This window comes from Drosophila montana, unplaced genomic scaffold (assembly GCF_035044405.1).
Source record: "Drosophila montana isolate Dmon_TW-CO22-7 unplaced genomic scaffold, ASM3504440v1 contig_1090_1, whole genome shotgun sequence".
NCBI lineage: Eukaryota > Metazoa > Arthropoda > Insecta > Diptera > Drosophilidae > Drosophila > Drosophila montana.
Window position 1 is genome coordinate 33,223 of NW_026996081.1, and position 12,610 is coordinate 45,832.

The window sequence follows — 12,610 nt, forward strand, 5'->3', positions numbered from 1 at the left end:
GACTGATTTTGATGGTCAACTGCTACAAGCAACAGCCTCTAATTGGAAGTTCACTTTGAAAGGGGAGCGAACCGCAACCCAATGGATAAACCAATGCGGCAGAATTTCGATTGATTCTCATGTAATCAATGAAAAGGTGAATTATATCATACCAAATCCTTAGGCGGAAGTGCTACAAATTATGTATATTTAGTGTGTTGGACTAGCTATTGTATACCCCATATATATATCTTACACTCAAGAGAATAAATTAGGTTATTTTTGGAATATGCTGGAAAAGTAGGAAGAAAAAGCAGAAAGAAAACATTTTTGTACACTTTCAATTCTAAAATCTAAAATTTACTTAAATAAAAAAATTTAATATTCGAAGCAGGAACAAAAAGATTTCTTTGAAAATTAATAAATAGAAGAAGGAACAAAAGCTTTCTTTGACTAGGTGCTTAAAAATACATTTCTTAGTTTGTTTTTGATTTCGAGATATTTTCTTCAATCTCTTCAATAGCCTCTAAAGCTAAAAACTAAAAGACTTTAAAAATTAACTTGTTTTTTCTCTTCACGTATACAATAAAGTTTATTTGGTACAGATACAAAATGAAATAATTTCACCTAGTTACCTAGTTTTTTTAAAGGTTTTGTTTTACTTTTTTTATTTTGATATTAAAATCTTACAACAAATTACCTGGTGAAAAGGCAAGTGACTCCAAAGTTGGTAGTGTAATTTGCGACCAATTTAGGCATTTTTAAGTCCGATAAAATTTCCACAAATCTATGTAATCGCCCCTTTATTTTTATTTTGGTCCAAAGAACATATTTTTTTTCCCCCCTATCTATATAAGTAATGTTTAGATCAATATGGAGAAGAAAAAACAATAATAATCGACACTGTTCAAAGCAGTTAAAAGTTGGTCAAAGGGAGTTTGAAGACACTCACCCAAGAAAGGTATTTTTGGCTTGACAAACAGGCCAAGAGTACACAAGACCAATATACTTCTTATTACTTAGAAAACATAGTATATAGATGCACCCCTTTTTCAAATCAGTACAGTTTTCAAGACGTTTAGCGGAGCGAATGCAAAGGTGTTTTAAAAGGATGTTATATACTGCGGGCATAACTTCATAGTCCGCTGTCCTAACAATCTAAAAAGTTGTACAACATAAATCCCATTTGTCACAGTCGAAATTGCAATTTAGAATGGGGCCCCATAATGGCGCTGCTTAAATCGATTATAAACCATTACAAGCGACGCCCCACACAGTCGGCAATTAATAGATTTTTTCGTGGTTGGACTGGTAGACGGAGCGGTAATTTTGTGTAGGCGGTAATTAAAAACTGTGGCGCCAGCTGTGACCCACCATGGGCGATGGGTAAATCCCATGGTCTGCCTCTTGCGTCGTGGTGTTGCCCACTCATTTTAATTCAAATTGAAGTGGCGTTTTTGTGTTGTGCGAGTAATTAGGACGTAAAGTTGAATCGAAGCTCGCTGCCAACTGAAATGACATTTGGCCAGCCCCAGAGTTTCGGTTTTAATCCTAGTCCCAGTTCCAGTCCCAGTCCCATTCCCAGTCCCAGCCGCAGTTGACCCAATGGGTGCCTCTGCCGGGTGGGTGTGATGAACAATTGGAGATAAGTGCAGGCAGGCATGAAATATAGCAAATAAAGCGGCGCCCTGTGCCCGACAAGCACTCGCATATAAAATGTCGCCAGCACGCAATGTTTTCATTTACCTAATCGCCATTAGGCGGGGAGACGAGCATTTCGAGGAATTACTCCGCAGTTGGTTGGCTGCCCTCTGTGGCTGATTTCCACTGGGGGTTCGAGTCATGTAATCGTTTTGTGCTGCGACTTTTGCTTTTATAATTTGTTGGAATATTTGATGAACACTCGCTGAGCATTAAAGTTGCAGCGAGTCACGCTGCGAGCTGCAAATGGCAACAAAACATTAGAATATTAATACTCAACTGTTGGGAAAGCTTTTAGCTTGCATGAAAAAGGTGCTTAAAATTAACTTAAAATTAAAAAAAAATTTAGTATCAAGTTTTTTAAATGAAGTCATATATTTTGTATATACCACAGGGAAATGGTGTGGACAGTTTATTTAAAAAAAGTATAAAAACAAAAAAGAATTTTACAGACTTTATTTTTATATTGTTGTACACTTGAAAAGTAACAAAAAACAAAAGGATCTAATTATAGTATATTAATGCAGAACAACAACAAAATTGTAGTAGAAAAACTATTTAGGGTTCGAAAAAATTACACTGAAATTTATGCGTCGAAAATATATATAAATATGGTAAAATTTGTTGTTTAGAAACAAGCCCAGAACTTTCAGTCCACTTTGATATTTCAGTTTGAGGATAATAAATCATTTATTACAGAATTAATTTGCTTTCACAGCTGAGTTTTTAAAATATATTATAAACGAGATCTTCACATGTCATTGAGTCATTAATTTGAGATGATCCTGTAAGCCGCTTAACTATCTAGTTTTTATTTATTTAAGATTTTCGCTTGAGGTGAGATATATTTTGTTCGCTTAATATGAATTATTTAAGAATTTCTGTGGAAAATATAAAGGTTCACATGGGTGTAGAGGGCAGGGGCAAGTTTCCTTCCGATTGACACATTAATAAATGTTGAAAAGTGGCGCTGACAGTTTTTGGCTTCGAAATAGAGTGTTAAGTGCATTAGAAAGTTTCTCTCTATCTTTCTAGCTTATTTTTTTTTGTTTTCTTTTAAATTGTGCATTTCCACGCATGGTCAAGACGAAGGAGCTGCAGCTGCAGCTACAAGGCAATCCCATTCGCCCACAACTTAAATTGAGTGCTCGTCTCTTGCCCCCCCCCCCCCCTTCCCCCCTGTACTCTAAGAACTTTGCAAGTTGCTGTCTTCGAATCACCCGCATCCACATCCGTTCGCATCCATCCGCAGGACTCGTAGTAGCAATTGCTGTCGTCATCGGTGCTGTTGCTGAAGGTGCTCATGCGTGCCAAGAAATCAATAGAAAAAGTTTGAAATTACAAAATTGGAAAGAAAACAAATAGTGGGGCGAACGTAAAATAAACAAACAAATACAAAACTACGTCGGAAGGAGCGGACCAGCCAGCAAAATTGTTGGCTTTGGCCAGCCCCCAAAGGCAAACAAATCCTCTGACTCTCTGACAAATGCTGAAAAGTTCAACTGCAACTTTTTCTATATTTCAGCTCAAACACACTCGCACACAGGACTACGAGTACATAGAATATTCCATGTGCACAAATATATGTGATCCTGCCAATGGGAGAGCTGCCAACTTGCCTACAAGATAGAATCGTGCAATTGGTAATCCCGATTGTGTATAGCTTCAAGTAAGTAATTATTATATTCTTTATAGTCATACCAATTTTAAGTTTTGATTTTGTTGCATTAAATGGAGCTTAGTCAAAAGAATGAAGCTGACAACTTGTTAACCATGTGGTTGAAACCAATAAATGGGCTTAATTAAAGGGGTTCTATATTATGTATGCTCTGATGAAGATATCTTAATTATTTGGGAGCTGGCAACTAGCTTGGAGTTAATATATTTAATATAATATAATATATATGGTAATTTTTAAAGGAACACCAATTTAAAGTGTTACTAATCCCCGTTGATAGCGTTGCATTCTAAGGGCTGCCAACTTGCTTAATGTTTTCCAACATATTCGTTGAAACGTTTTATAGACTTTCTACCATATAATGGAACTTTTGATAGATGTTTTCAAATTCCGGCAGCCTTTATCAAAATTCGACACTCCATTCGCGCCCAGAGGTCCTGGTCATTGTTGATGTCACATCTGTCTCCGGTCGATGCGACTCTGTGGAATCTGCGTACTATCATAAATTATGCCGTCGTTGGTATTTAAAGCTGGCATTGTTGCAAGTCGGGTGATTGGGTTGCACACCCCGCGCAGCACTCCACATGCAACTTGATTTATGCGCACCAAAATGCAACGAAATAAAATTGTTGCCCTGGCAAAATATCGATGAGATCAAAGTGAGTGATTTATAGGCTGTTTATCGGCTCTGGCCTGGCGTAACATGATGTAATTTTCAACTTCACATTTACATGACAGATTTAAGTGCCGTCGAAGGTATACCGCGAATAATGTGTGCCATTTATTGCTATAAACTCGCTTAAAAATCATAGCCCTATATAATAAAATATTTAAAAGAGCGTAAACTATGAATCCCTGCCCATAAAGGGTAATATTAATTGAACAACAGTTAGCTCGATTTGACTGAAAACAAGCAGAATATTTTCTCTACCCTGAGCTAAACGACTTTTCTGGAGGAAGTGAGCTAAATATATTTTATGCCGATATTTAACATCTGTATAAAATAAAAAGTAGAAAAGCATTTCACTTTGGTGCAATTGAGAAATAAATTAAAAACAAAATGAATCCACCCACGATATTTGCTTATGTGCATGCAATTAAGGTTGGCGAGGACGGTTTGCAGGATCTTGATCTTCCAATTCGCAGCGATCTAATTTTCTTGAGAATGTTGTATATTTTTTCATTTATTTGAGATTGCACTCGCAAAACTATTGCTGAGCATAATGTCAAGCTGCATTTGATTAGACATTTAATTTATTTTCAACTATAATTTAGTAAGTATATTTTCAAATATGACTGGTCTGCGGCATAAACAACCCTACATTCAAACACTTGCCTGCTAATACGAACACGAATCTTGACTGTTGATTTTTTAAAATGACTTAGACAGTTTATCTGCGGGTGACAGACCTCATTTTTTTTTTAAATTATTATTTCTACCATTTTAATCGTTGATTTCCAGATTTATTTAATTTCTGTTCTCTAATTTCCTTGAAAGCAACATGATTTAGGTTGAGAACCGATCTGCCAAAATGTAAATGCATTCCCAAATATTTCTTAAGCTTTCGTTCTTCCTTTCTGCAGGTTTCTCTACCTTCTCACCTATTTTCTTATGCTCAATCTCCAGTTGACGACACACACCTTTAAAGTGTGCAAATTCTGCTGATTGCGCAACACTCCCTGAAGTCTTGCCACAATGGAAGACATTTAAGCGAGCGTTGACGGTGCTCTTAAAATGTACCGTTAATTTCCCAAAGGCATCCGCATTGCATATCTAAAACATGCGCCAACGGCCAGGAGGGACCACGGGATGGCACAGTGTAGGTAAATTGCGTAGGTGTTGAGGTAAAAAAGGTTTCAATTCATTTTAAGCTTGATTCAAGTACGTGTCCAGGGGATAGGGCAAGCAGGTTTTAGCTCAAGTTCTTACACTGTGTGCGAGATAATACAAAGCTGAAAGGGTTGTAATAGATATACGGAGGGGAAGAATGGAAGATTGGATCTATAAAATAATGAAAAAGGAGAAGATATATAATATACATATATATCCCTGTCTCATTGATACACTCTTTATCCAGATTTCTGATTAAAGGCCATTCAATTACCATCCGGTTAATAATTCCCAAAATGGAACTTATTTCAACTCCAACTGATTATAATTGTGAGTGCCAGATAACTGCGGTTGACGGCATCAATGCATGTCAAGGATTTTTCGTCTACAACTTGACAGGCGGCAGCTACCGTGTGCACTGAATGTGGCTGAGGGGGGCATTGCACAAGTGCAAAGCACTGACGAGGACGCTCACTCAACTCGAGGGCTGTTCAGAGCTGATCAATGCAATGCGCTGAGAGCTCGATTCATAAATTGCGCATACGCCATGTGGAACAGCAGTGAAGAGTTGTTATTGCAATAGATGTGCCGTTGATATAGCTAAGTGGCAAAAATAGCTGCCAAAATGGCTTTGCTTGGGCCACTCGGAAACTGTTGCCAGATAAAAATGCATAATTAAAAAGGCAAAAGATGGGCGAGAGAATTTTATAGCTGCAGCCAGCAGGGCTGGGCGGTGGTTGGGCAACGAGTCGCATAAATTCGCATTCACCGCATCATAATGTCCGCAAATCCTGGCTCTGGTGCTTTGCAATATTAATAAGCACTCGAAAATGAAAAGGAGTCGTGCCAAGGCGTGTTCTGGCCGGGTCTTTAAGGAATTTTAATGGGCTTCGGTCAGGTCGATGCGGTGGGGGCCCAGAGCGGTCGGTTGCCGCAGTTTACCTTTTGCATATTTAATGCCTGAATTTTAATGAAAATTAAATCGAAATGTGCGACACCTGAGCTACACAATGCACTGGCGATTTATATTTAATCCTTTTGGCTAGCAGATGTACAGTGTCTTCCCTCCTTAACAGAAACCTTGGCGTAGGCCCTGGCGTCGGCGTCGGCGTAGGCGTAGGCGTGGCTCCGTCAGTCAAACGTTGTGCATACTACACAAATGGCAAATGGCCACGAGCGAGGCAAATAAAACATGGTCCGCTGATTGATGACTTTGACTTTTGGCCATAATTTATCATAGATATCAGGCAGCTCGCACTTATTGTCGTTGTTCTTGTTGCTTTTGCTGTTGCTGTTGCTGTTGTTTGGCTTTTGTCAATGGCAGCGAGAAAAACAGCAGCCCAGCGGCAACAGATGACGCTCATTTCGTTGAAAAATGCGCACAAAAGTGTCATAAAAGCCGAGCCGCGTCGGGCCGTGCCGTACCGTGCCTCAGCCGGGGCCCTGTCGAGGCCGAAAACTAATTGCAACAAATAATAAAAACTAATAGGCTGTCGAAAAAGGCGGCCGGCGGGCAGGTCGGAAGGCAGACACTGCTATCAGTCGTAGAATACATTCCACAGCCGAACACTCACACACACACAACATTTGCGAGTGAAAAATGACAAGGAAAATGGCCAAGGCAAAAACTGCAAGCAATGGCAATGGCAAAGGCAAAGATCATCATCATGAATCATCATCAGAGCAGTCATATGACACAACACACACACACAAGCGCACACACACATAGAGACACAAAACAGTTAGACAGTTGGCACTGTCTTCCACTTCAACTTATCCATGTGCAAGTTAATGTCCTGTCAAGAAGTCGCTGCCTCCAAGTTGCGTCCTTAAACGTCACAAATTGCTGGCATGTCGTGCCTGCGAATGCCGTGCATAAAAAGGGGATGACATGAGGGGGTGTGTGTGGTGGTGGTTGGGAGGCATTACAAGCGCATTATCTAAGCGCTTAGTTCAAGAAGAAACCAAAAGTTTTTGCCATGTACACAAGTATTCTTCAGAAGGTGCGAGAAACGCATTAATTTAACCGAAGTACCTCAAGTGACTCGAGTTGAAATTTGTTTACATTGTAAGAAGGTGCTTAAACCTAAATATGTAGGTCTGTTCCTGGGCATAAATCAACAAAGTTTAACTCTTTCCAGATAACATATACCATATTTCAATGGAGTTTTCAGCCTATGTGAATACTCTTTATAAGCTGTTTGTCCTGTCAAATGGATTGACAGACTGATTGACTGACTAATTGGTGATCACAGTTGGTAAGAGAAAGGAAGCCCAGGTGTTTATTGTAAGTTACCTTATGTGATGCAAGTGTGCATAGAAGGGATTCATGGAAAAGTCCACCCGACAAAATTGTAAACTGGATGGAAAACAATTAGATGAAACCATTTTTGTTTAATATCTGATCAAGTTAAAGTTTATTTGCAAAGATTATTGTGAAAATTTAAAGACTCATGATTGTATAAACAAAAGGCAATAAAAACAAAAAATTATGCCTTTAAAAGTTGCCCCACTATGCGATTCTCACAAATTCAAAGAGGAGTTACTTATTTTTATGATGTTAAGTCTCCTGCTTACAGGTGACAATAAAATACTCATTATTGTGTACTCATATTTAATTTTAAGAAACCGACACTCTAAAGTTATAATTTCTAATTATATATTTGTTTTTCCTTTAATGCAATCAGTAATTGATATATAGCCAAACATATATTTTGGGCATTTGGAAAAATTTGAATACTTATTAAACATATCTGTTTAATTCAAATCGTTAACAACGTGCTATAATATTTTTGCATTTTATCTCGAAATGATTAAAATTGGGTAGACGTATGAGTAATTTTAAAGAATGAGCCGAAATATGTCCGTTCGATTTGCCTTTTCTGTTAAATATTAAAATATTACTCACTTTTCCCGGAGATATATTTTTCGACTCATAGCTGGTAGGAATTGCAGTTCGTGGAAAAGGAATTGTCGAAATTCCTAGCCCAACAGACAAATGACAACAAAAACAACATCAAGTAAAGTTGTAATAAAAATAATTTTAATTATAATTATAATAAAAATAATTATAATAAGAATAATCATAATACTAATAATAATAACAATATGATAAAGTTGAGAGTTATGCACACGAAAATGTTCGACATCTCGTTTAATTTCTGTCAATTAAATATGTATGTCATTCATTCGTTAAATATTTCCATCAGTAATTCAATTTTATTATGTAATCACCAACTGTATGCTTAAATCATTGGGGATTTCATGCGCGAACCATGATTTTTTGTTCGATTAGGTACATTGGATTGATATAACTCGCTGGTTTACAGATTTGTTGTATATCTATCTAACTTTTACTTTATTTGCATTCAATTTTTTTTTTTTCATTTTCATCGGTCTTTCATTTGCCAGCTGCACACAGCGACTCACTTCAGGCGAGGGATACATCTCGCCGAGTGGCACTTTGGCATGTGCGGCCAATTAGTGATAGCAACGTCGGCTGCAAACAAATAAAAATCGCTGACGGCCAATTCCTGGCTCCACCATCCACACGTAAACCCACACTCGATAGCTGGCAACAACAATGCCAGACGCAGACGTTCCTTGCAACTGCATTTTGTTGCAAGCTGTGCACATTTTTATGAGTTTTGCCGTCTGTCCGTCCGACTGCATGACTGACTGCTGTGTTCAAATGGCGAAATAGAGACATGTTGGCTTTTCTGCTTCCGATTTGCAATAGTTGACGTTACCATGTGCCACAGCATGCATGTGTACGTGTGTGTGTGTGTGTGTTGATCTATGTGCAACTTTACCCATTGTTGCACAAACAAATCCTCGTACTGGCAGGCAGGCAGGCCACATATGCTAATACATGAACGCAGCCAACCATAGAATGTTCTCAGTTATATCACCACGGCCCCTCTATCCAACTAATCCCATCGAGGTTGTATCTCTAACCATTAAAAGTTTTAATCGATAAAAGTTAAACAGCATTTAATGTGCTAGACATTCAGATACGCATGTACATAATACGCATGTATATAAGTATATTAGACATGCGTCTAATATAATAACATACATATATATGTTTACCTGAAAGACTTAATATTATTATAAGCACCTGTATTTTGAAACTGTCTGCCCTAGCTGTATGACTGACAAATTGATTGATTGATTGATTGATGAAAATGAGAATATGCTAAGGGGCTAGGTTTTATGAGCGTAAGTTCCGATTTTTTCATAAAATACCATAGAACGGGAGCATTCAAAATTTCCCACGAAGAAAATAACTGGGGAGAGTACGGCTAACACCAGCCTATTATTGTGCAGTCCGCAGAAATTCTGCCTTACCGGGAAATCAGTATCCAGATACTGTAAAGGTACCAAATTTATTGAGATGATAAGCGGCAGATGCCCAATAAAATTGGGTTTGCCGTCCCTTACCCCTAAAAAGTGGAGTTTTGGTATCCTATTTGGCCACCATTTGGTATGGCTTATTGGGGTGCTAAATACATGTATAGGTAGTTTCCAAATAAATAAGATCGTCACACAATTTGCGTTATTCAGCTGCCCGGAGCTGTGGAAATGCGTTTCCCATTTTCCTTCATAAGCACTAATTGCCCTCAGGCTCTTTCTGATTGATAGATGGCAGACGGCCTAACAAAGACTTTTTATAGTTTCCTGTGGCTTTTTGCTTGTCTGATACTCAGACTTCGGACTTTGCTCATTCATAAAACTTAAGGCATCAACTAATCTCCACAACGTTTATCTTTACCCATTAAAGCTTGCGATGTGATAGACATATGTGCATGTATCTGCCATACTAAGATCTATCTTAAAGACTTTTTACCCAAATTTTGAATACTAGCAGATAGCGAAAGACATAACATATCAGCGTCAAAGGAGGCCGGATTGATCGATTCCAGCTGACGGGTCCCATTCCTGTCCACAACGAACACATCAAAGTTGCGCAAATTGATGATCAAACGCTTCTGGATCTCGGCCACGCACATTTTCAATATATCGTAGGCCTGGGCCTGCTTAAGCTCCTCTGTCCAATATCGCTGGAAGATGCTGCCGCAGAACAGGCTGCCCAGGCCGTGGCCAGCATGATTGATGGGCATTGCGGCGCCATATGAGTCTATATAGTGCAGATCGGGTCCCTCGATGACATCGTAGCCAGCCATTAGCATTGATACCTGATATCTGGTATTTGTTCTTATATAGTCCGCCAGATTCTTGCGCGTGAAGTGCGCTGTGCCGCGCGGAGTCAGATGGTAGTTATTGGATATCTTATATAGTTGCAAGTGCTTGGCTATATAATCGGTAAACTGTAGTGTGTCGCCGCCATCACCCACCGCGGCCAACATTGAAAACTCTGAGAGGCGATGAATTTTTGACTGATCTGTTTAAACATGGTTTTACAATATACTAGGTTCATATATATGTGCTGAGAGTGCTTTTCGTTTACCATCTTTCATAAAGATCACAGACTTTGCCTGCATTGTATCACAAGCAAGCATCACAAAATCCGTACCCTTTATGCCCAAAATCGTTTCCATTGCCATCGTGAAGTTTAATTTTGATATTTGTCCCCAAAAAAGCAAATAGTTTAAGCTACAAATTTAATACGTAAATGTGAATGAAATCATATTGATAACTCGATACAGTTAATCTCATAACAGCTTCAAGTAAATTCTAATTTGGGACTTCTTTTAAGTTTAGTGAAAGTGTCTCAATAAATAATATCAAGAGAAAGGGAGAGAGAATAGAAAAGGCAGAAAGAGAAAGACAAAGAGGAAGCAAGAGATAGTGAGAGAGAGCAAGGGAGAAAAAGAGAGTAAGTAATAGGGTTTAAAAATAAAGCTCATTTTAAAATATTTAAACCCAAAAATTCGCTCTGGTCGAGGCTTTGGAAAGCTTTTTCATTTGATCCCATATAAATACTAAGAAGCTTATTTACCATATATTTAAGAAAAAAAAGTAATCAAATGCGATTTGATTAGTGCATTTCTGTGCCTGTAAGTAAAGCTTTAATGTAGCAACATACTATTGTGTGCGGTCAAGATATTAAAGCTCCAAGAAAGCTTTCCGTGACATCTAAAACGTTTTTCGAAAAGCTCTGATATATATATTATTAATATATTGATTAAGCATTAATTAAAGCTTTAATGTGATTTTAAAGCTGTCTTGATAGCTTCTATTTATCGGTCCCATTGTCTGCGATCAGAGTACAGAAGGAATAGGCCGCCTTACAGTTGGCTAGAAAAGTGGTTAGCGCAATTGGTATAAAGTTGCCGGCAAGTTGTTTCGGCAGCTTCCGTGTTCGCTCTGCAAAGATAATCACATTCTTTCGATAGGCAATGCTCTGATCGACCCAGTTGCTGCTGTAAGCCGCATAGTGCAAACGTCCAAATGAATATTCGACTAGGGTGCCATAATAACAAACGGGAAATATTTGCAGGGCTAGCGCAAAAATAAAGGACGTATAGTAAAGACGCTCCTGCATGCTCTCCACATAAAAGAGCAGGGCGCACAAGGCGGCGCCCACATCAATGGAAATCACAATGAACTGGACCAGTAATGGCCACGAGATGACCTCCATGGCGAGCTGGTGCAGCCTGCCAGCAAACGGCAAGAGTTAGAACAGATTAAGTAATCAACAATTGAGCAACTTACCTACAGATCATCTGATGATCCCGGATGCATTTGATGAGCCTCTTCTCGTTGCTGCGCTGATCGCTTTGGTCGTAGCCAATAACTGAGAGGCGCAGGACGAGCTGCTCGCAATGGCCAGCAATGGGAATGAGCACCAAGGGCGGAAATAAATCATCGACAAAGTTCTGCAGGATTTGCATGGATATCGCGAGAACTTGATGCATCAGGGCAATGATGTAATTGCTCAGCGAATTGGTCCAGTCCAATGGAAACCAGGCCGGAAAGGGCAAAGAGCGTTGCTCGCGAAAAACAACGGATACAATCGAGTTGATGCCAATCAGGCCATAGCTCAATTTATACAATTTGGATATAATGCTCAACACTCGGCTCATCTTCGCATGGTAGGCCCGCTGCTCGTCTGTGTTCACGCGTTTGTCCAATTTGGCCAGCACCCGCTCGATCTCGGGAATTTTCCTCAGCTGCTTGACATAGATCAAAAACTTCACAGAGGTGGCCATCGAAGTGAGCGAAATGTTAAAGTTCATCAGATTATCCAGCGGCAGCTCAAAGCTTAGCGTCGTCAAAATAAGCATCACCGGGAAAGCTGCTGTGACGATGGCATTTAAGGCCACGGCTCTCCAGAAGCGATAGCTGCCCAGACTTCTGGCATTCAGCTCAACTGCGCCCAACAAGCGCCACGCCCACCAAATAATGTCGAAGTAGACGCTCCGTTTGTGGCCGTTGACTGACATAACTTGTGCGTT

At 39.2% G+C, this 12,610-nt stretch overlaps 2 protein-coding genes across 2 annotated transcripts; both read right to left on the reverse strand.

Moving 5' to 3' along the window:
• Positions 1 to 9,984: 9,984 nt before the first annotated feature.
• LOC135440886 (probable proteasome subunit beta type-2) lies at positions 9,985 to 10,834 on the reverse strand. Its single transcript, XM_064700288.1, has 2 exons — positions 10,660 to 10,834; positions 9,985 to 10,593 (listed from the first exon to the last, which is right to left on the reverse strand). Exons 1-2 carry the CDS (start codon positions 10,754 to 10,756, stop codon positions 10,019 to 10,021), a joined length of 672 nt encoding a protein of 223 aa, XP_064556358.1. The 5' UTR covers positions 10,757 to 10,834; the 3' UTR covers positions 9,985 to 10,018.
• A 554-nt stretch (positions 10,835 to 11,388) lies between these two features.
• Or23a (Odorant receptor 23a) lies at positions 11,389 to 12,598 on the reverse strand. Its single transcript, XM_064700313.1, has 2 exons — positions 11,868 to 12,598; positions 11,389 to 11,809 (listed from the first exon to the last, which is right to left on the reverse strand). The coding sequence occupies exons 1-2, from the start codon at positions 12,596 to 12,598 to the stop codon at positions 11,389 to 11,391; spliced, it is 1,152 nt and encodes a 383-aa protein (XP_064556383.1).
• Between the last annotated feature and the right edge of the window lie 12 nt (positions 12,599 to 12,610).

What these genes read in the sequence shown, in the direction of transcription:
- Or23a (XM_064700313.1), bottom strand. Translation starts at nt 12,598, where the DNA reads ATGTCAGTCAACGGCCACAAACGGAGCGTCTACTTCGACATTATTTGG. An exon ending in GATCATCAGATGATCTGTAG is followed by an intron (nt 11,810 to 11,867) that starts GTAAGTTGCTCA and finishes GTTTGCTGGCAG; the next exon opens with GCTGCACCAGCTCGCCATGG.
- LOC135440886 (XM_064700288.1), bottom strand. Translation starts at nt 10,756, where the DNA reads ATGGCAATGGAAACGATTTTGGGCATAAAGGGTACGGATTTTGTGATG. An exon ending in TGTGATCTTTATGAAAGATG is followed by an intron (nt 10,594 to 10,659) that starts GTAAACGAAAAG and finishes ATGTTTAAACAG; the next exon opens with ATCAGTCAAAAATTCATCGC.